The 22459-nt window shown below is 38.8% G+C and overlaps 1 protein-coding gene across 3 annotated transcripts in view; it reads right to left on the reverse strand.

Moving 5' to 3' along the window:
• LOC119653825 (homeobox protein cut) overlaps positions 1-22459 on the reverse strand; it is a 238040-nt gene that overhangs the window by 43600 nt on the left and 171981 nt on the right. For 2 of the 3 annotated variants that reach the window (XM_038058865.1, XM_038058864.1), the window contains exons 3-5: positions 4252-4484; positions 3177-3346; positions 379-1656 (exon numbers count right to left, since the gene is read on the reverse strand). In XM_038058865.1, the coding sequence (XP_037914793.1) occupies positions 379-1656; positions 3177-3346; positions 4252-4484 (1681 nt within the window). The remainder of the gene's footprint in view (positions 1-378; positions 1657-3176; positions 3347-4251; positions 4485-22459) is intronic. The other variant, XM_038058866.1, reaches the window with a different exon arrangement.

Genomic DNA, 22459 nt, shown 5'->3' on the forward strand with positions numbered 1-22459 from the left:
GAGAGATAACATAACAAGCGGAGGGTTAATTTGTTCCGTAATTTTTTCCCGAAAAAAATGAAAATATTGTCATGTCACGGCAGTGGATAGATTCAACCCTAACTGAATGGGGCTCAAGGAAAAGTTTCAACCGTATTCTGTCCATCAAAAGACAAAGGATTAGCGGGGGACCAGGGCAAGACCTGTATATGTTGAAAGCTATGAGAAAAGTTCATAATCCTGTTGTGATGCGATACCTGTTCAACCCGCTTCTCTCAAAGGATTATCAATTCTAAAAGTTTCGAAAATTTGTTCAACATACAATGGATATTCAAACATGTCCTTTAAAGGATCAACATTGTATCCGGACTAACAACAAAAACAAATTGTCTCACTTACCTTTTTTCGGTATCAATGATTTCAGGAGCAACACGGCGTTATCATCACATCCCCAGGCATGCATTTTTCGATAGCTGTCACGTCCTTTTTCCGTCAATTTATCCCATGGCTTGGGTTTGGACAGCAACTCCGAGACGGTTCCTTGTGAAAGTCCAAGGATGTATTTGGCGAATATCCTTTGTCCGATATTATGCACGGATAATAGTTCGCGGATTCGTCGTGATATGTGTAAGGTATCGAGGTTTTGATTAGCGTATTTATCCATGTTATAGCGTAGCATCTCCTGAAGTTTTGCCTCCATTGGATCACTTTTCGGTATCAACGAATCACCCAAACGACCAGCCATTGATCCGGGTGGTAATTGGAGATCTTCTGCGAAACGGAAGTGACCGCGCTCCTGAAATTGGAACGGTAGACCTGGAAGGAACCCGGCGGGTACATGAGGAAGTGGGCCAAGACTGTTGTTATTATCCTCTGCCTGATTTTTCATCATCTGTTGCATGGACATCGATCCTAGTCCTCCTGGACCACAGCTTCCGTTCATGTGCTCGTCGGTAGACCTTGTGTCCTGGAGATTCGGTGTGCTTGCTGTAGATGAAGTTTCATGATGACTACTCGCTTTATCGATGTCCTGATGGCAGTTGTTTAAACCACCACCGCTACTATTTGCATCTGTTTGAAGAGAATTCGAGAAGGTTGAATTAGCTAGTTGGCTTAGGAGAGCGGTTGTGGAAGATGTGGATGGCGGAGGTGCTGTAGAAAATTGTGGAATTGGCGTTGAAGTTGCTGCCGCCGTAGTTGTTGATGATGGCGGAACAATTGCAGCTGCAACTGCAGCCGCTGTTGCTGCAATTGGTGGAAGCAAATGTTGACTAGCTGCGCAGGATAAAGGTGGTAGTGGTAATGGCGGGAAGTCAAATCCTCGTCGCCAACTGTTCACAATTTCTTCACCCAGAAAAGAGCTGAACTGATCAACATTTGGCAAATTGGCGCTGGTGCTGCTTTTTGTTGAGCGCGGTGAGTTTTGATTATCGTAGTTGGTGTCACCGATACTGGGAAAACCAGAAAGCATTGGTGTTCCAGCGAATGGGGTGCTTGTTGCCGAACGACTGGGCGTTTTAATAGCCTTGGCTGGCTTCTCATGAGGAGTGGTGCCGATGTTGCTTGTGTTGCTAGTTATTGTCGGAGAAATTGCGACTGGACGATTTGGCAATGGGGTTGATGCCTTGGGTGCTTGTTCATCTCCTTTTTTCTGATCAGATTTTGATGATTCCGATCCTGGTGGTGAAACAGGATAGAAATATTGGTTTTGGTGAAGGTATCTTCACTCTTTCATGTCTTGCAAGTTCTGTTTGATTTTTCTTATCAAACTGAATGAGGAAATTATATTAAACAAGGATCATATGAGAAAGAAAAATTCAAGATGATTCCAATCAAGCAGAAAGAATATATGCAAGAATTGATTTTTTTTTGGTTTCATTTTTGGAAGCAACAACATCAACGCCAATTTTTGTTTCTAATGTTAAAAATTAAATATGAATGCATATGGAAAATGAAGAACAGGAAAGATTGAAAGCAGCAGAGGCAAAAGAATGGCAAGCACAGAAATGATATTATTTTTACATCGAGGGAATTGCAAATAACATAGGACCTACACGGGAACCTTGCGGGGAGCTAAATTTTTTTAAAAATACCTATTTAGCGTTACTTTTCTGCATCGTTCAAAGCTTATACTCAACTGTTTCAGCCGATATTCGTACAATCTATTTGTAATTAGCCCCAATCGAAATCAGGAGATAGGCATTAGATATAATAAGACAACCAATAAATGACATATATCCATTATTAAGCGATCAAAATTCCAATTTTTAATTACTGCTCTCTGCGGCTTATATCATGTTTTGTATTAGACGGAATTTCCAGAATTCATCATGTTTTCTATAAGAGGGTGTCTGCCCTCATTCTGACGTTTGTAACCGATATTTTGCGATACCCGTAAACCATTTGCACTTGAATTGAAAGCTCCAGCTCATCCGTTATTAATATTTACAGTATCTAATTGAGTGTTTTCCCAAGAGATAGTTAACTCTCCTCGTACTGTACGCGTTGTCGATATATGTGCCTATAAAGACTTATAAACCGATAAATATTATGTCGGGCCGCTTGTATTGCAACGCATGATTCCATATTTAGAATCAATAAAACGATATTTAAAATCGAGAAAGACTCCAAGCCGCCGCACAGAAGATAAAAGGGTAGAGTTGCGCCGATATTAGATATGAAAAAACCCGATTGGCGCCACTATATGTATCTTCGGTGTCGAGTTAGATTTTTTATTACTCAGTGTTGGGAAAACTATGAAGAAGTAGTTCCGAAAAAAATGAAAAATCGGCCCTTTTATGGGGCGAAATTCGTTTGGAAGGTCAAAAGTGGAGAAGATATCAAAAGACTAAGGCGAAATTTGATTCAATTTAAGGTAGAAATGTGGCGACTTGGGGACGAAAATTCTGCGGATTACTCGGCTAATTTAAGTGCGGAAAAGTTGATCAAGGTCATGGTAAAATTGGTATAGCACTAACGAATATCGCGGTGAAAGTTTTCTGTGATTGCCATTCTCTTTAGAAAAAAGGGGAACTTATTTGCTTGGTTATTTTGTACTTTTTACAAGCCTTTTTAGATACAAATTGATCCCACTTTCGGTACGATTTTTGACTCCGAATGGGATTTGATTTTTTTCCAGGCTCCGAATATGGTTCCGGATATTAAGCTGACAGACCTGTTACCTAAAGTTAACTTACCTTCTGAACACGCACTTGATTTAAGAGCCTCACTTTGGGCCGCTGCTAAGGCTTTGGTCCGCTCCAGCAATAATTCTTGGAATTGTTTAGCATCTTGCGCCACTGAAGCGGCAGCCGCTGCAGCTGCTGCAACAGCTGGACTTGAGATATCCAATGATGGGATTATACTGCTGTAAAGAGAGAGGGTAAATTGGGTTAGTTATTTGGTGATGATTGGTTAATGTTTGAGGGCTTTTTGGCCGAGGTTGTCTGGGTTGCTTAGTGTTAGTCTATCGCAGCGGAGGAATTTTTGCTGGACTGGACTGCTGTGACTGGAAGTGGGATATCAGTTGACTCAGTTGTGTGTACCGGAGTTAAATCAGGGTAATTATACCAGTGGTTCAAATTGGATAGTCCCTTCAAGACTGTTCGTTGGTATTGTTAGATTTGGTTTGAAAATATTTGGTAAATTTCCATTGGGCAGTTTTGAAAAGGTTGCTTCTCAGGCTGCCCAAGAGAGGGCTGAAACCTATTTCCTAAAACCAGTAACGATGTATACAGTCACGGTTGGCGTGCTGTTTCCTATATAGGACACGTATATATCACAATATTGGCTTTGGAAAAAGCGCCCATATTCTCCAAATAAAATTTATAATAACACGCCTATAACAAGTTAATAAATAGATACAGGAGCCCTTGAGAAGAAAAAGTTCCCTTATAATAGGGGGCCCTTAATTTCGGGACTCAAAAATATTTTCTCTCTGTACTAGAGGGAGCCCTTAGTTTCGGGACTTATAAATATTTTTTGTCTGTCACCAGAAAGTGGGCTAACAGCACTTCTTCATAACTGGAAGGAGAAAGTTTTGAATTGGAGCGGTTTTTAAATATAGCCTTTTAGGTTGTGAATCTAAAGTAATTTCACTTATTCATTAGAAGACGTTTTACAGCTCTGTTTCGTTTCCTGTGGAGAAACGGTTCAAAATCACGGTTTTGACATTTTGACATTTATATATCCTTTTTTCGAAAGGTGGACTCTAATTCCATCTAAAAGGCACTAATTCCCTATTCTATGCCCTGAAATAAACCATTCATTTACCTATTTTCCTTTTTCACGATGCTTTCATCAACTAGATTCAGCGGCTGCACTGATGACGCACTACCTCCTGATGTCAGTCCTGACTGTTCCCTTTGACTTTGTTGTAGTTGTGCCTCTAACCTTGTAATGTGTTGACGGTTGAGTTCTAAGCGTTCCTCAAGTCTTTGGATTTGTACGACGTGTGTCTCTTGGAGGGCGGTTAATCGTGTTACTTCATCGATTAATGCTTTGATCTGAAATGATAGGAAGGGGTAGAAATGATGTTAGTGATAAGTTTATTGCAATTTGATTGAGTATATGTTGAGCCTAAATTTAAAGGGTTACGTCAGATTTGAATTCGGCCAAGCCGACGCTTTTCAGGGACTTAGTCGGACTCCCGCCGGTATTCTTTGACTTGTTCAGTTTTATTTATACCGAGAATAGATTTGATGACTCCCAAAGTTAAGGAAGAAATTTCTAAAAAGTATCTAGAGTTTCTGTCACTACGCGCTTGAATGTTGGTCTGTTTTTCCATTCTTCCGTTAAATCATCAAGGGAACGTTGGGGGGGGGGGAAGTTCTGAATTCTTATCATTAAAACCATCCCTATTTCCTCTTCTCCCAACCGAAACCCACCCACTACACATCACTGCAATCATAAATAAAACTTCCTACAACTTCCTTCAATTGGCTACCTCTTCCCTACACTTTTTGTCGATATCCTAGTGAAAGGATTCGATTCATTAATTTACCGAAGTCTTTAAAACGATAAATCAAAACCATCATAACTGAAATCCTAGGTACATATATATGGTCTTGCTATGGTTTGAATCCTTCTCCTTACCCTTAAAACTCAATAACAGGAAGGCATATCAAAACTTCCAATGTATATCCTTAACCACCCCGCCACCACCCCTAACTCCAAGCAAAAACAAAATTTCGCCAATGTTTTGTTAGCTTTCTTCTCACATCTCCTCGACCGCACACTATGCCGGTAACAACCTCAGCCTCAATAGACAAACACAGAATATAACCTCATCCGATTGAAGGCTTTCCTGTCAGAAAACTGCAGGAGGTAGATGATATCAATTGAGATCACGCAAATGGGACGGGGTAGAAGTTTCAGACATGGTGGTGGCAATTTATCGTATCTATCGTTTAAAATGTTTGTAAAACAATTGAAAAGATTTTTACCCGGTGATGTTGATGATGGTGAAGGTGGTGGGATTCTGCGGCACTTCTCGTGCTGATGCCAAGCCCTCATATAGTCTTCGTATTTTGAAAAACATTCAGCCAAGGGTGATATAAAGGAATTTTTGGTGTATGCCAATTTCACTTGACTCCCTCGTTTTGAACCCGTTCGTTCCTTCACACGCGCTTTGAATTGACAGGATTGAGTTACGAAGAAAGGATGGAAGAAAATCATCATCATCATTGTTGTGACGGAGGGACGCGTCTGGGGAGAGGAATCAAAGCAGGAACAGGAAGAAAAACGAGAAGAGTTGCGACGGGAACTTGTCTTTCGTAGATATATCTCTCTGTGCTGTATTTTGATTGCTAATTTCTTACGCGAAAATGGATAGTATGCCAACGAGCGTTTACTCTTTTCTCCTCGCTTTCTGAGCCCCAGTATCTGGGAGGCAATTCGATGAGCTGAGACAGCAGAGGCACAGCAGAGCGGATACACATATGCATGCTAATCAAAATAAGATGGGGTGAATTTTCTGAAAATATAAAATTTACAAATACAAGACGAGGCGGCATCGTGGAAAACATAAGAGGATCCGCACAGAAGAGACGGCCCTAAAGAACAATAAGGCTCGAAATTCAATCTCCCTGAAGCATTCACCTCCACCCAATCCACTTCCCATCATCCAGCATTGACTGATTGTGTATGTAGGTACTTTCGAGTACACAATCACCGAAAAATATGATAATTGGAAAATGTTGATTTTGTATTTGAGAAACCCCTTTACGCCTGCTTCATTCAATCATGCAGATATGTGCTATGTACGCCCAACCCCACATCCTTTATTCAGACTAGTACATCGACAAGACATGATGAGCTCTGACTGTGAATCCCTGTAGAAAATTTTCTGGGGGGCAATTAGTCAAATTCGTTTGTGGAATCTCATTTATCATTTTTCGAAGGTTTCTTCAAACGTCGTCGTTATTGTAGTCGTTTCCTTGTTAACAGCCAACCAGCCTGCGGGAGGATGTGCAGACAATAAGCCTTATATGTGCGTCGGGTTCTCGTTCCTTTCTGATGAAATTGAATTGAACACGACTGATATAAAACTAATATGACAAACCAGATATAAATTGTTTTTGAAGGGGTGGGGGTCGGGGATTGGAGTGGGGGTTGGGTGGAGAGTACCATCTCTTGTAGTGAGCGCTGTACTTTTCTGACGTTACCTAGCATAAACAGAGTTTTAGATGAAATACGTATGCCTGCATGGCTTCAATATTTTTGGTTTAACTGAAGGCTATCATCCACTGTTGGTAGCGACATAGCTTTTGCGGAACAGGCTTCTATGGATGCCCTAATATAGGGCATGAGGAAGGGGATTTTTCTACTCTTTCGACCAAGGCAAGGCGTGCAACTACGAATCAATTAATTTCTTTCAGAACGAAACCACATAATCGACTAATCTGAAGTCACATATTTTATGAGGAAATTTCTATTCGCGATTTTCGCTGGCAGCCCCCTATGGCCAACCTCATTAGAATATACTCCAAAACTTTCGTGTCTAGCGACAACTTGGTATCATCATAATCAAAATAATCATCGGAATGTGTGCGCTTTAACAATATTTCTTGACATCAATACATGTCGAATGTCTAATACTAATTAGTTAAGTATTTACGGTTTAATATGAATTGATTTGCATACGCTACATGTTCCCGGGGGGATGAGAGCCCACAGGGTTCCAAATGGAATGATTTTATATGCTCGTATGCGAGGTAGTTGCTATTTAACGATCCTTAAGTTTGACATGATAAATTATTGCCTTGCCAGCGAGCGGGTTAAGGACTAAATGTCTCGAGATACTCAGCAATAAATAGATAGATTGGAAACGTATAGCTTGTGAGGTTGAGTTACAATCGTTTAGATTATTGACAGGGTTTGGTTACAATAAATTCCGTTTACGTTTTGCTATATTTACTTCATGTGTGTGTCGTTTGTCTGGTGGAAGGATTAGAAATGGAGAGGAAAGTTTTGTTGTCTCCAGGAATTTGATTAATTACTATTGCATGGGTAGGATAGAAAGGGCTGGTAACATATGAAGGTGGAGGTTAGTTACGTACACGCGATTATGAATTTGTCTTTTCCATTTATTGATCGGATGATGGGTTTTACATGTTGACATTGGCTCCGATAGATTGCGATGTCATTTGATTGAGTGCCATAGCGATAACGTGGGGGATATATCCCTCCACTATGAAACCATTTTCAAAAAAGTACGGTAAACTTGGAAACCAATAACAATTCAAAAATTCTAGAACAACTGCCGATTAATTTTGAGCGAATCAATCAACCAATTTTTCATCCCCGAATACGAAGCTCATCTTTCCAAAAGCTCTTGCTTCTTCTTGACTTATTGTTGCACCAAAATTATTCAACAGAAAGATATATTTTTGGAAAACACAATCTATCCCTTTGTATCTTATTCAAAAATCCTTGAATCCTCCTCGCATGCAAACTCTTCCGATTCACCTGAACTACTCAAACTTCATGGATTCACCGTCCAAACCACAGAGCAGACAGACAGCAATTCGAAATTTTCAATGGGAAATTGAATACTGGAAAATTTCTATATCTAAAATTTTTGCATAAAATTCTAAACATAATTCGAATACATAAAATTTTCAATGTGTATAGTTGATTGCGTAGTTCTTTGTAGAAATTCAGGGATGGGAAGTGAGGGCGTCATAGGGAGGGAGGAAAAGGTCGATGCTTTTTGGGTGGAAATTTGTATAAATTTTGATATCCTTTTGTCTAGGCACATATGGAGTCAAAACTCAAGTTATCTATAGGGAAGGATCGTGTGAGGAAAGGGTGATGTGAAGTTGAAGGACCAATTGTCAGAAGTAGGGGGCTTAAGGCTTGGCGGTTGTTGACTTTCATTTAGGAAATTGAGGGAAATCGAAATGTTTGTGGGGATGGCTGCATAAAGTTTCAGGGATTTCGAAATGGTGGAAATGGTGAAAATGTCTGCATCAAAAAAAATTTGGAATGAAGTTGGTGACACAAATTATAATGACAGGGACTTCTAATATACGATTTTCTTATGAATAAAAAAGCAGCTTCAATTTGCTTAGATATGTTCTAAATAAACATAACATCCTTGATCGTGCTTTTCCCGATTTCTCATTTTTTCTTTCCTTTTTACCTTCAATTTTGTTGGAAATAGAAAAGGCGGGCCAGTGATCATGTCACTGAAATAATTCGGAGAGAAGACAGAATAGGACATTGGGCAACTGTGAGGCCTCAAATACTTTAAACTCGGAAACCTGGTTATCCTCCGGTGTCCAAGGGGGGTGAAGTGCTACAGAGCAAAGTGGTGGTAAACAGTGAACTCATACCTCCTTATTTGCCTTTGTCCCGTTTAGAAGCGGGGTCGGCTCCCACCATTTTGTTTCGTCGTAGACCTGATCTGGATGGAGCCGAGACAGTCTCATATCACCACTAAGTGATCAAACGTACGCATTTACGGATGGCTTTTTGATCGTTTGCTACTAACTTCGATGTTTAGACTAATCTTGATAGTTTTCATCAGCGTGAATTACATGTCAATACCATCGGAAAGTTCCTCTCGCAAATTTCTCATCAATGAAACCCCATATCGATCACAGACATCCTCATTTCGGATGTGATCATGAGATGTTATCCGTCTTGCCCAACGCGGTAGCTATGAAAGATTTATTTCGTCACTAAAGAGACGTCAAAACTTCAATATGTTAACCAATTTAGGACGATCAGTTGACAGTGACAGTCAACATTTTGGCCGACGTGCGTTGTAGCTTGACGGATCTCAGAGTGGCAGAATTATTCGATTTTTTTACAACTGGGTAAACTGCGCCAATCATTAAGTGATCCAAGGAATATTATCAGGAGAAAGCTTAGCTTGTCATATTTGGCCAGGTTTCTCAGTGATAGCCTTAACTGACATTTCTTAACGCTGGTATATGCAAATATACACCTTCTCGTCACTACATAGTGAAATACCCTTTGGCACTGATAATTTTATCAAAAATAAATGTTCTCCAAAGTCTCTACAAAGTTTTGAAATGGCTTAAAAATTGTAAAATCTAAAAATACCGTACTACATCTTGGTTGGTCAAATATCATGCAAGAAGGAAAAGGGAACCAGACAGATCAAATGCTCCTGCTTTCGAGAACAGTGACGAAGTGGGAGAAACAGACCAAATGATATATAAATTTAAAAATGCAAAGATTGCGAGTGACAAAATTTTGTAAGCCATAGGAGGAATAGGATGAAAATGGTCAAGAGAATCATATGACCAAATAGTTGAATAGCCTGGAAATTTCAATCTTTACTGTAGGGGGTTGAGGAATCAGCGAAATAGTTAAAGTGGATTCTGAATTGTACGCACCTAGGGCCAGGGAAAGCGTTTCCAGACTCCTGAGTTTCCCAAGTAGAATCGATCGATTTGCAAGGGGCTGTTTAGTGCTTTTCTGGACATGGATATTGAAGTCAATTTAAGCCAATTTGAAAATTGAATGCCATCGAATTTCTTGTATGAAAACCAGTTCGAGAAATGGGGGAGGAATATGGAGGTGGTTTTCCCGCCCAGGCCTACAGGTTTCTCGGTGGCCCGGAATAAATTACAAGAAAGTTCAATTTCTTGCTAAGAATAGAGACCCTCTCATATGTAAATACTTTCCGAAAGCATGGAAGAAGCTATTGATCGGTCTGTTCGATACAGAAAGTTCGGAGATAAATGAAACACATTGCTATGAAGTGCGACGGGACCTGAAAATTATGCTATGCGGAGGAGAGGGTGGCCTGCATAATAGCCTAGCTGCTACGAGCACGAAATGTTCGTCGCTAAAATAAGTGCCAGCTGGATTGGAAAATTAAAAATTGTGCCACCACAATTTTTGAAGAATCGTTCAGGATTTACATTTCCAGATTTCCTAATGTGTACCCTACAGAAACCTTTGCGAATGTATATATTGCAGATTAGACTGGCGGTGTAACTACAGGCGTAGCTGGTGGTCGAACTACAGGGAATCGAGAGAGAACACGCATCTGCAGCCTGCTTTTTCAACCTTAAGTCATTCCTGATAACCAGCAAAAAAGTAAAGAAAGTCCGGTTCATTGTTAGCTCCTATGCAATTGGATATGACATTGACCAAAGAAGGTGATATGAATAGGCATCAAACATAAGACTCTTCCTAAAGGAGGGGGTCATTATGGTTGCCTATAAAAGGCAGATAGTATGCATATACTTACCTCCCTCTCCTGCCTTAATCACAGGAAACAATTCTCGACCGTAAGAAAAAAATTAGAAAAAGGCCAGAGTTACTTGAAGCAAGCTATGTAGCACAGTTGGGCAGACGTTTGAAGTAACTTTGCTCAGAGAGATTATAAATTGGAAGTGGATTGTTCGAGGATTGTGATGAGGCCACATAGAAGCCAAGTGTTTTCGAGGGTCATGCGTACTAAATTTGTTCTGAAAATTATTCAGGGGTTAATTTCTTAGCAAGCGAATCCCTCGCTTAACTGTCGTCAGGGACCTGGGAAATAGTAGCGGTACATGTCATAATAAAAGAATAGCTACGAGAACTGTTCCGTAGGATACGAGGTAGTAAAAATTCGGACCTGTAAAAAAATGCAAAAACGTCTCCACGTTCGTAGTAAAGAAACAGAAGGACACATTCGCTGAATTAGGCGAAGCATGGACCATTGATGACATCCTGAATTATAGGTATGACAGATGCCTGCGGTGATACTCAAAGATGATAAACTGCCGCCACAGCATTATCTGAAAAATCAGACTCAGATATATTTAATGAAGGTTGATACTTCCGGTTACCCCGTTGCTTTCCTAAGCAGTTACTGAGATGGTTCAACAGTGATGAAGAACGTAAAGAGTGTGTTGTCTCCGCAGGCATTTCATAGGGCCCTGCTCTGGACAATCAACGAGTTACGGTAGTGGACGCGAAAGTTAACGGCCGCTGTGGTCTCAGAACATCTTGAGGAGATGGAATTATAACGGTGTGAAAATACTTAGTAGAAGATGGAAAAAATTCCCGTCATGACAACGGGCTGTGAGGGCAACTATGCTTCTTGCAGCATTGTGAGAGTTATTATCAATTTTATGTGGGTCGAGATTTGGGAATGACCATGAGCGTAACCTTATGTATCTCTGATAAGAAAGAGGTGCAGCCTTTACGTTCATATCTTGAGGTTCATAAGATTCGGTCTAAGCAGATTCGACAAAATGACACATTTTAAGCTCCAGGACTCTTGCACAAAGATGTGGGCTATCGTCATCTTACGTAGACAAGGAACGAGCCAACTAAGAGCAGCGAAAGCGCAAGAGGTTCGTCCTCTATCGGCACATTAAAATCCATGACGGTTCGATTCCCAGTCTCAGGGCAACGAGGCTGAAAGACTAAAGCTCTACTCCCTCAAATATAGCGCCAGTAAAGTAAAATTCGAAAAGGGATATTCGCTTGTACATAGATACAATTTAAGGTCAGCCCCTGCGAATATTCAAAAAAAGAATCCTTTGAAATTGAAGGTCAGATTAATCATATTCTGCTGATATAATGAACTGAGCGGGAAAATTGTGCCAAGTTTCGTATCTTTTTCAAGCCCTAAATGAGCCTAAGAGGGAATTCAATAGATTGTTGATTCTAAACAAGGAGCGCACAGATGAGGATCAGATGTTAATATTATCTGGAGAAATCGGATGTGAAATAACATCACTTTTACCAATAAGTTCTTAACTGAATGGTTCATTTTGAATGGAAAATTTCAGAAATGGAAACTTTTCAATGAAACCATTATCTTTAGCTAAAAAAACTAAACTTAAAGTCTATTAAACTTCATTATGTAGATTTTAAATGATTTTTTAAGAAAACGTGCCAATAAAATGCAAATACCACAAGTGACATATTTTCTGGATCCTTATTTTCACAATAAAGTCTATCACAAATAAAAAAACTATCTAAAAACTGTTACTATCAAGATGTAATAATTTGTATAAGACTTTACTTTGTGTGAAGTAATCACTGAACTGATTAATATACACACATATTGCCTACATTTTTTCATCATTTATGATCTTTTATTGCATCTACGAACGAAATTTCATCAGAAAAACGTTCAAGGAGATGAACAATACGAACCATCCAAAAGATGAATTTATAATCCTACCGTGTGATATTAAAATGTATGTGTATATAATATGACTGATATTTTTCTTATCAAACCGTTCTTGAAAAAAAAGAAGAAGAAAGAACCACCTGATACACCGATAAACTGATAAAATTTAAATTGTATAAGACAGAAAAGATATAGATAATAATGCGCCATTAGATAAATAGCTTTTTAGCATTCAGAGAATTATGATATTAGGACATGTATTGTAGAAAAGTTTTTATCTTTATTAGGAAATGATAAAAGATCATTTGAATACACATGCACAATCTTTTTTTTTCTGGTTTCGAATATTTACGATACTGTATGTGCAAGGCGATGATTTATATAAGTTTGAGCTAGATACCGTTGAGAGTGCAAAACACAAAAGGGAAAATGATATTAATATCATCACTCATTAAACTTTAATTATCATTATCGCTTTTATTTCATGTTTGTTATCGCTATTATCAGAGTGGCTTATAGAGAACAGAAAGAAAAATCTGTTTTCCAGATAGTAGATACAATAAAAATTTAAATAGAATGTCAACGTGATTTGTTGCCTAGAAAAAGCTGAAGATATAAAAAAAAATCTAGGGATCTATTCTAGGTGACATGTGTCGAGTATCTATGGGTATGTATTTAAGATTATAAATTTAAATGTGCTTACGAGCTGATTTGATGGACATATACGGGACTATAAGTGCTGATAGTGTAATGATCTAACTTGAGGATGGATTGTGTTTTGATTTATAAATTCCTTTTGCAAATTTTGTTTACATTCGAATACAATATCACGATAAGATGACATGAAGACATGACAACCATGTTATGTAGATAAGATACAATGACAAATAACTTGCCTTAAATGCTTGAGTTTTTTTTCAGTCCTCAATAATTTGTCTTAGAAAAGAAGGGGAGACAGGGGAAGAAAATGAAACCAGAACACAATTATAAATAATTAATTTATATGTTTCTGTTATAATTGTAATTTTTGAATATGTGAGGCTTGAATATCTTACAGAAAGTATGGATTCATATTGCTGCGTGGCCTGATTTTTCCACTGTTCATTAGCGTCACTACAATTGTAAAACTATCACGGTCGAACGGATTAGAAATTTGAATCTAGCCGGGCTTAGGTAACAAGGCTATGGTGAAAGAACAAGGAACAATTATTATTGTTTGAATTCATCTAAGACTCTTATACACAATCACAGAACCATAAATATCTTATGGGGCGCTCATTACGCGTTGTGGATCAAATTTTGTTGTTTCGAAATCGTATCTGTTTTCCATGTTTGTTATTATTCAAAAATTCTGCTTTATCTTTTGTTTGTAACAACTTGTGCTAAAGAAGATATCGTTCATGGGGATATCTTTATATTTGAATTAAAATTAAAAAAAGATAGAAAAGTAACAAAAAGCATGATTGTATGCATCTGCACTGAATTTGAGATAGCGATGATGATTTGGTCTTATTATCTATCTGCTGATAGTAATATTAAGAATTTTATTTACATTTTTGATCGTGTTCAAGTCATTTTTATTTATTTAATTTTTTCCGCTCGCCTTCGTCAATTGAGGACAAGATTTATTATAACAAGGTAAGCAAGCGTAAGAGAGTAGGAGGAGCAGTCCGGTAGTATTAATGGGGGCTGTCTTCTTTATTATTTCTGATTTTCAAACACTGGCTTGTTATTGGTTTGATGAACATGCTCGCTATCAGTAGCTAGATAAAAAAATAAATCAGTTCAATTGTGGTGGCACACTATTGGTGGGTAATACATAGTAGCAGTTGTCGCTTCTGCTGATATTATTCATAGACGTACAGAATGAAAGAACGATCAAAGCTTAATGCAATGATAAGGGAGAGAACAGCGGAATCAGCATTTCTGATAAGAATGACTAAGGCTGGTAGGAGGAGGTCCGGACAATGGTGGTCAAATCGAACTAGAGGCGCAAACATACGTTTCATATTACTGGCGCCAAACCACTGATAAATGTTAAAGCTTCGGATTTATCGTATAGGAATTTAATTGTATAAATAAGCTTGCTTGTTTGTGTTGTTCTTTTTTCTTCAATTTTGTCACTGCTTCACCACACACTTCGTTTATGACTTTGTATCCTCTGCGAGTACTTGGGAGAGAAAGATGTTTACAACTAGATTATTTGGATATGATTTATAGTTGCACAATTTGTTTGATTTTATTAATAAGAGCAATTGTATGACGGGAATCATGACGATGGTGGGGTGAAGTAAGAACAGAAAGAAAAAATGCTATCACCGATAAGCCATAAGTAATATGCGCAATGTGAGTCATATTGAGAAGAAACAATAAAGTCTTCTGATAGCCAGCTTTCCATAGAAATGTTCAGGTTTCTTGGAAAATTTTATGAGTTTTGAATTTTGAATTTTCTGGAACTTCGGTAAAAAGAGGGATTAGTTTTCGAATAATTTTGGATGATTTTATATTTGTGCTTGGCTGGGTGGGAGAGCATTCTTAACCAATCCTGGAATAGTTGCCTGAACTTAAATTAATTAGGCGTGAGCTAAAACAAAACGAATAATGAGAATCACCAACATAAGTTTCTATAAAATGTCACTTTTTTAGTTCCTATTGAGTAGCTTAAAAGTATCTGTAAGAATAGTATTTCTTTCGCCAGAGGCCTGAAAGATGAGGATCCCCCACTGTTTTGGAAAAAAATGCCAGGGTAAAGTTGAACTTTCAACCACTGTGTCATGAACTGACTCCGTAAAGAAAATTCGTTGTGGTCACCACCCCCCCCTCAAATAGTGAAGACGCATAAGAGTGGCTGCAGTTTGAACGTTTACCTCCCGCCCCTCCCCCCCTCCAGAGACAGCGGGGATGGGAAGGATATGCAGGAGAAAGGAGAAGATCTTCCTTGGTCCCATTTAGCTCTACTAATTTGATGTCCAGGCAATAGGATTTAAGATGGAAGTCCATCTTCGGAGAGACTGAATGTAGTATGCACGGAGAAGTGGGAGGTCTTCTCTCTCTAAGTCCTTTGAAAAATGGCAGTATCTGCCACCTTTAAAAAATAATAGTATCTCAAAAGGGGGGCATTTTGATATCTTGATGGTTTTCAAGAAGATACCCAAAAAGGGGGTTATTTTCATTTCATTGATAAGATTGTAGGTATACGGCGTTCCTGTGCGAGTGCAGAGAGAGCAGATTGGGAAGAGGTGGACCCTAGCTTCAACGTCCTTAAAGGACTTTGGCGTTAGGTTCACCGCTTAGTCACAATTATCTTAGCAAGAAGCTTGTTAATGATATGGGAATAGTTCCTTTTGGAGGGCTCGGGCTTTTGGAGGATTTAAAATTAACCCCTATCGTTTTGACGTCAAAATAGTCCAAATTTAAGAGTCCTTAAATTTTAAGTTGGCCACCACACTTCCTCAACATAGTAGGAGAGGTGGGACCTTCATCTTCTCCCTGTTTATTTTTAAATTAAAATTTTTGTTTTATTATTCTTTTTTTTTGAAATTTTTAAAGTTATTTTTTTGTCTTTTATTATTTTTCCATCATTTTTCGATATTTTTAAAATTTTTTTTATTGTTTCATTTTTTTCACATTTTACTGAAATTTTTCAAAATGAATATTTTGTTCATCAGGTATCGATGAATCCAGTTTCCTCCCAAGTGGTTTGGTCCGTCATCAAATTAACTGCACTGGACCCAGTAATCTCCTTATCACCGGAAAAACATGACCCTGCATTGTATCAACTTAGGTGCGAACAAAGCCGTTCGTTTATTATAATTCCCAGCCGTGTAAATAGGAGTCTACACCTAGCTACAACTTGCAATCATTAGATGAGGTAGTGTCTGACAAGTCGCCGCTACCCTGGACGGAATTGTAGATTTCTTTCAAGTATATAGAGAGTAGAGAACTGATTCCAACTGATTTTAAGAACTGATGTCCTTGGTTGTTATTGAGTTAGGACTAAGAGCATTGCTTGGTTTTAACGCACCGTTCAAGCATCTATTATTTCAAAAACATTGAGTATTTACCCAATTATCAGCTCCTAGCTTTCATTTATTTTCTGATTTGAACCAGAGGTACCATCGGGATAGGCATACCTACAATCTTGCCGTATTCTAATGTCGGACGCACCCATCCATTGCTGTTGCATGTAATCCCCACTGGGGTCATCCCGCAACTGCAAGTGCAGCCTCATTTAATGTGGTTCTAAAAGCACTAAAAACCCTAAAAGTCATTCGCCCCAACCTTTACTTCGGCCTGCCAAACTTTCGGATGGTGTCCGTGAACTGCTTCATCGAAGTATCCAAGAATGTATTGACTTTATTGCGGAACAGTCGGTCGCAATGTACACAAACTTTGACAGTTTTCTTAATGACAAAATTTGCCTTACCAATGCTAACTGAACACCATTCCCACATAGCACAAATCCAATAAGTGCATAGACTTACATCATCATTACCACCTAGTCCTGATTAAGAGCATTCCATTCAAAAGCTCTATGCACATTGCAGTAACCTCCAATTCGAGTTCCACATCTCTAAATTAAGTTGACACCATTTTTCCTCCACAATTTCACTGATCAAATTGATTATACAACTCCCGGGCTCTAAAGTCTGATGTCTCATTTTTCGATCCCTCGCCTTCCCGTCCCGTTTGACGGATTATCTTTAAATCAAACTTTAAAACAAAAATTATACTACAAACCATCAAATGTTGATAATACGCGCAAAAGTACTTGAGGGCAATAAGAGCACTAGCCCCGACAATACAGAGTAACCAAATCAACAACCAACCGAGTGTATTCAATCAATAATAATTTAGCAAAAGACCAATTTCCAAATTAAAATCCATTCATTGCTTATTACCAATTTTCATTATTGTATGATTACAGAGGATTTATGATTGTATTTGTTTATTTGAAGAGTTTTGATGTTGTTATTGTTGCTTATGATGATGGTCAACGTTTTTTATTTTCATTCCCAGTACAAGTCAAATCAACCCCCTACGCCAGAAAATTGCAGTGAAACAGTCGTAGCTTGGATTAGTCCATCCATCCGATACGTCCATCCAATTTACATACTATGGGTCAGATATACAAAAACGAATTTTCATTTTTATCCATTCAACATCATTGAAGCATTGAGCAACCAACCATCCATCCATCCAATGGCAATGGTTATAAATTGATTGCTTCCTTATTTCGATCACTTGTTATTGTTCGTATTATTGCCCGTTTGCTATCCATTCTCCGACTCAGAGGCGTTCAATTTCGTTCTGGATTAGATTCGTTTTTTTTTGCGGCTTGGTGGTGGATGTCGACATACAATAAACGAAATAATGATGACTTTGACGATGAGTATTGTTGTTGACAATAGTTATAGTAGTAATGGCCATAATCACGTTGATCAAGATGATGCGTTGTTGATCAGACCCAATTTTCAAGTGAATTTTATGATATGTAGTTAAATGCATGTATCTACACGCGCAGACTGGACTCTCCATCCCTTGGGGGAGAAATTCCAAGGGAGCCGCAACTATTCGTTTGAACGCCAATCACTTCCGAATGGTGAAGACAGTAGATTCGTTAAAATGTGGGCTCAGTTTCACTTAATTGTTTGGTTGACTTCTGTGGGAATCAGATCCGGGTAGCGATAAAAATGACGATATGTCATAAGGTTGACATGACACTCAAAATAATAAATATAAATCAATTTGAATATCTGTATCGTGTAGTTGGAAGAGTGCTCCAGGCGATACATGGATAATGACACCTTAAGATAGGGTTCGAGATCACAGACGTGGTTAAGTAACCAGTAGAACCTAGAACCTATTTCAACAACTGTAGAAAAGGCTGAACATTGATCCTGGCAACAGTTAACTGTAGTATGCCTTTCGGAAGCCGATGTTCAGCCTGGCACCTCTTAATTAAATGCTTGGATTATATCTGGCAATTATATAATAAAGTAAAGGAATTCTCGAACTAAACTCAGATCGTGGATCAACCAAGGGGGACGACTGCGGAGGTATAGAAAAAGGACCGATTATCGATTGATTATTTTAGGTCTTAAAAAGCCTTTCTGTAATGACCTCTAAGAACCTGAACAAGTACAATATTTTTTTTGTCGGGCTGAGGGAGGAGGTGAAACATGGGTCTAAGACGTGGTCATCTCGTATGGAATTTATATACCAATCAGGGACTATACAGCAGAATCTAAGTATGACAGTATTCACTGTCACAGCTAGAAGGATATGAAAGGATCATCCTTTCCAAGATTTAATCAAGATTGCGGGAGCAGAGAGGAATGGGCTTTGAAAATTGAACAATGTGGTCGATACATGAAAACATCAACCCGAACTCAGATGTGATCACACCAACATTGGGATGCTCTCCCTCTCTACGGCAGTATCATTACAACTGTTTAGGACCCCACTTTGGGCGTCATTTGTTGAAATGCAGCTCTTGGGTATATTCACAAACTATAACTTTCACGATGTTTACGATTTCTTGAACGATGAGAGCAGACTTGTACGATCGCTATTGGTCACTTTTCCCTCAGAAATATAATTATATCCTCGCTGTCAATAAACGCAAACTAGGAATGGATATGTCACCATTCCCAATACTCACTCTACTACGAAAGAATCCTGAGCTGAAATAGATAAAAAAGCCACTTAGGCATAGAGCACACTCAGATTCTCATCGATCGGTTTTTTTTCGAGTTTGTCAGTTAAGCTATTGCCTGATGATGATGTACCATAAGGATCTAATTAGATCCCCTCTCCTTGCTGCCAAGCCCACTTGAAACGCTCAAAGCTAGGATAACTGTCAATTCTTCCATTTCAAAAGCTGTATTGATATAGTTGTCGCTTTCCCTTACTCGTTAAGTTTCCACATTAGGAGACCCAACTCAACCCCTTCTTATCAAATATCCTAAACAGTTCTTTGCAATTACTTTCCAAACTCATTCCATTCACTTTCCTTTTCAGCCTCTCGCCTCATCTACTCTACACACTTTAAAATAATTTGCAATCAAAAATTCCATCGAATTTCCCGCTCTATCGTCTCTCATTACAGCCCACACATATTCCCGAACCACCAATAACACTCTCGCCCTCTTTTGCCAGCCGTTAAACAATACAGAAAAGGGTTAGTAAAAAACAAGACTAAGACAAATCATCCTCCACTCTTTATACTGCCACTCACAATTGTCATGCATACATCAAATCAAAAAATCCATATATGTACACATTTCCATCAAATGGTCGTTACTTAGAGAGTTATCTTCCATTCGTCCCCCAATCAGTCTCACTCCTACACCTCCTTTTGCATCATATCCTCATTGAACAAATATGATTTGAAAGCTCATCCTTCGTCATGTGTTCTGTTCCTTCGATAAAATCCTATACCGTCACAACTCACACCCCCCGGTCGCTATCAACCAGCCAATGTCTCGAATGGATGATTTTAGAGATGATTTTAAAATCGAAAAACCCCAAACAACAACAGTCAGAGGAATTAGAAGGATTTTTCAGAGGAAAAACTGCCATAAATATGTGTACGAAGTACAGGCTTTTTCGAGGCATAGACAACAAGCAACGAGGATGTGTATCGCATCATGTGTGTATTTCTAGAAGAACGGGTTCTGGGGGTAGGATGTAATAAGACCAAGAAGCCGAAAGACAGAGAAGAGACAAATGGAAAGAACCAGCGTTTGGGCGAAGTAACATAAGCATCGATAGGGAAACAAAAGGGGGTTAATATACAATCTACATATTAATTGTGATTCTCTCGGAACAAAATGAATTGGAAGGGAAAGGAAGTCTGCCTCATGGTTCGGGTAGTTCGTTGCCTGGCAAAAGGGGATGACAACGGGATAAGTCTGAAGGGACATCTAAAAGATTAGATGTCATCCGAGCTCATAGCGGTGGCTGTTATTGCTACTACTCCATGGTACAAATACGAAGACAAAAACAAAGAGAAATATTTCACAAAATTTCAAACCAATGATTTTGAACTCCAGGCTACTATTCCTGCCTCGGTGATAATCACCCTCCTCTTCCACCAAATGAACTCTTCATGAATGCTTGATGGCTCGCTCCAGACCAACCAGCCAACCCCTTGGAGAATCAACCAACTCTTCCTATACCATTTCGTGTGTATTTGAAATCAGTCAGATACAGAGTCGAAATGTAAAAACATAAAACCTCTTCGAATATAGCAATTTGGAGACATCCCAGAGAAATTATCTCCAACATTTTCCCGAAAATAATTCGAAACAGGATAGATTGGGTATTGGTTACGAGGCATAGAAGAAACATGAATGAGCAGGGAGTGGGGAAAGACGATACTATCGGCAGAAATGGGGATTAAACTGGATAAGGAAGGAGAAAAGAGAGACTAGCACATTAGTCCCTGACTGAACTCAAGCTCTCAACCCGCCGGAATCAGCACCAGAATCAAAAACATCTCCTAGCGCGCCCGCATTCTATTCCTGTTGTTATTTCTGCTATTCTCCAGCCGCCGCCTTGAATCAAAAGGACAAGGCAACTCATCTCAAAATTGAAGAATCAGAATGGAGCAGAATTCCACATACACGCATAGTTATCAGCACAACCCCATAAATGGAAGTTTGATCATTAGCACAAATGGGATATTGGTTGTTTAAGAATGGGAGGACAACAGTTGATGGGGTTTGGTTTAGATTTATTTTATGTATTTTATATCGAATGGGGCCAAGAAAATCGAATGGGATGAGTAGGGGATGGCAGAAAAGAGTTAGATAGGCTGATTAGGGGCTGCGGGGAGGATTTTAGCTAAATGCTTTGAGAATTTTAGGGCGGGGGTCGGTCACTAATATTACGAATCAGAAATCAATGACATTGGGATTAATGTAAAGGGTTAGAGTCAGATGATTTACTGTTCTAATCCTTAATGGAATTATAGGAGAATTGGGAGGAGGGGGGGGAGATGTGAACGGGTGCGAAGAGAAGAAAATTGTTATACAAAAAATTATGGAAGTTACCAGGAGCTCGTTTTGGATTCGACTAGATATTTCTTTGATTCATGTAAAATTGCTGCAGCTTAACTTAGTTAAATATAACTCGAAGCGCACCAAAACTAATGTGATCCCGAGCTGGTTTTAGTAATGAATTTGGAGACATACTTTCCTTCGATAATTTGAAACATCTTAAGGAGTTTATTTTCGAACCAGCGAATGTTTTACTTTCCCCGAATAAAAGCATTCCAAAGTCCTCATCTTTCAAAAGATCCATCTTCAATATCTTCTTCGAATTCAAAGAAAATTCTACTTCCCTTCCATTACTTTTTCGCGCGAGTATTTCACCCTCTACCATCTCTCAGCCTTTCTCCTCTAAAACACGCTCAATGAGTAGAATACCACGTTGAATACAATATTCAAAATTCGTGTGATGAATTAGAATACACAAAACCAGAAGAGATAAATCAATGATGACGCAAAAGGGTTTATCGACTGACTGTTTGCTTCATCTTGCTGGATCTGAATGAAGGATATTTTGATGAAGGAAAACAGTTGTAATGTATGAGTTGTGTGGATTTCCGGGACCGAAAAGGGAGAGACGAAAAACGAACGATTCGTGCCAACTTAAAGAAAAGGGGCGGAGGGTGGAAAGACAGTTGTTTTGTTTTTTGGCCCCTTTTTTAAATGAATCCTCCGAAAGTACACATTAAACATTTCAACGTATGAACGAATATTCCATAGATATCCTGTGTATGCGCTGATTCGAAATCTTTCTGTACATAAATTGTAAATTAATTCTATTGAATTTGGAATTTTGGGCTTTGCACAAGAG

The sequence above is a fragment of the Hermetia illucens genome, chromosome 4 (assembly GCF_905115235.1).
Source record: "Hermetia illucens chromosome 4, iHerIll2.2.curated.20191125, whole genome shotgun sequence".
Lineage (NCBI taxonomy): Eukaryota > Metazoa > Arthropoda > Insecta > Diptera > Stratiomyidae > Hermetia > Hermetia illucens.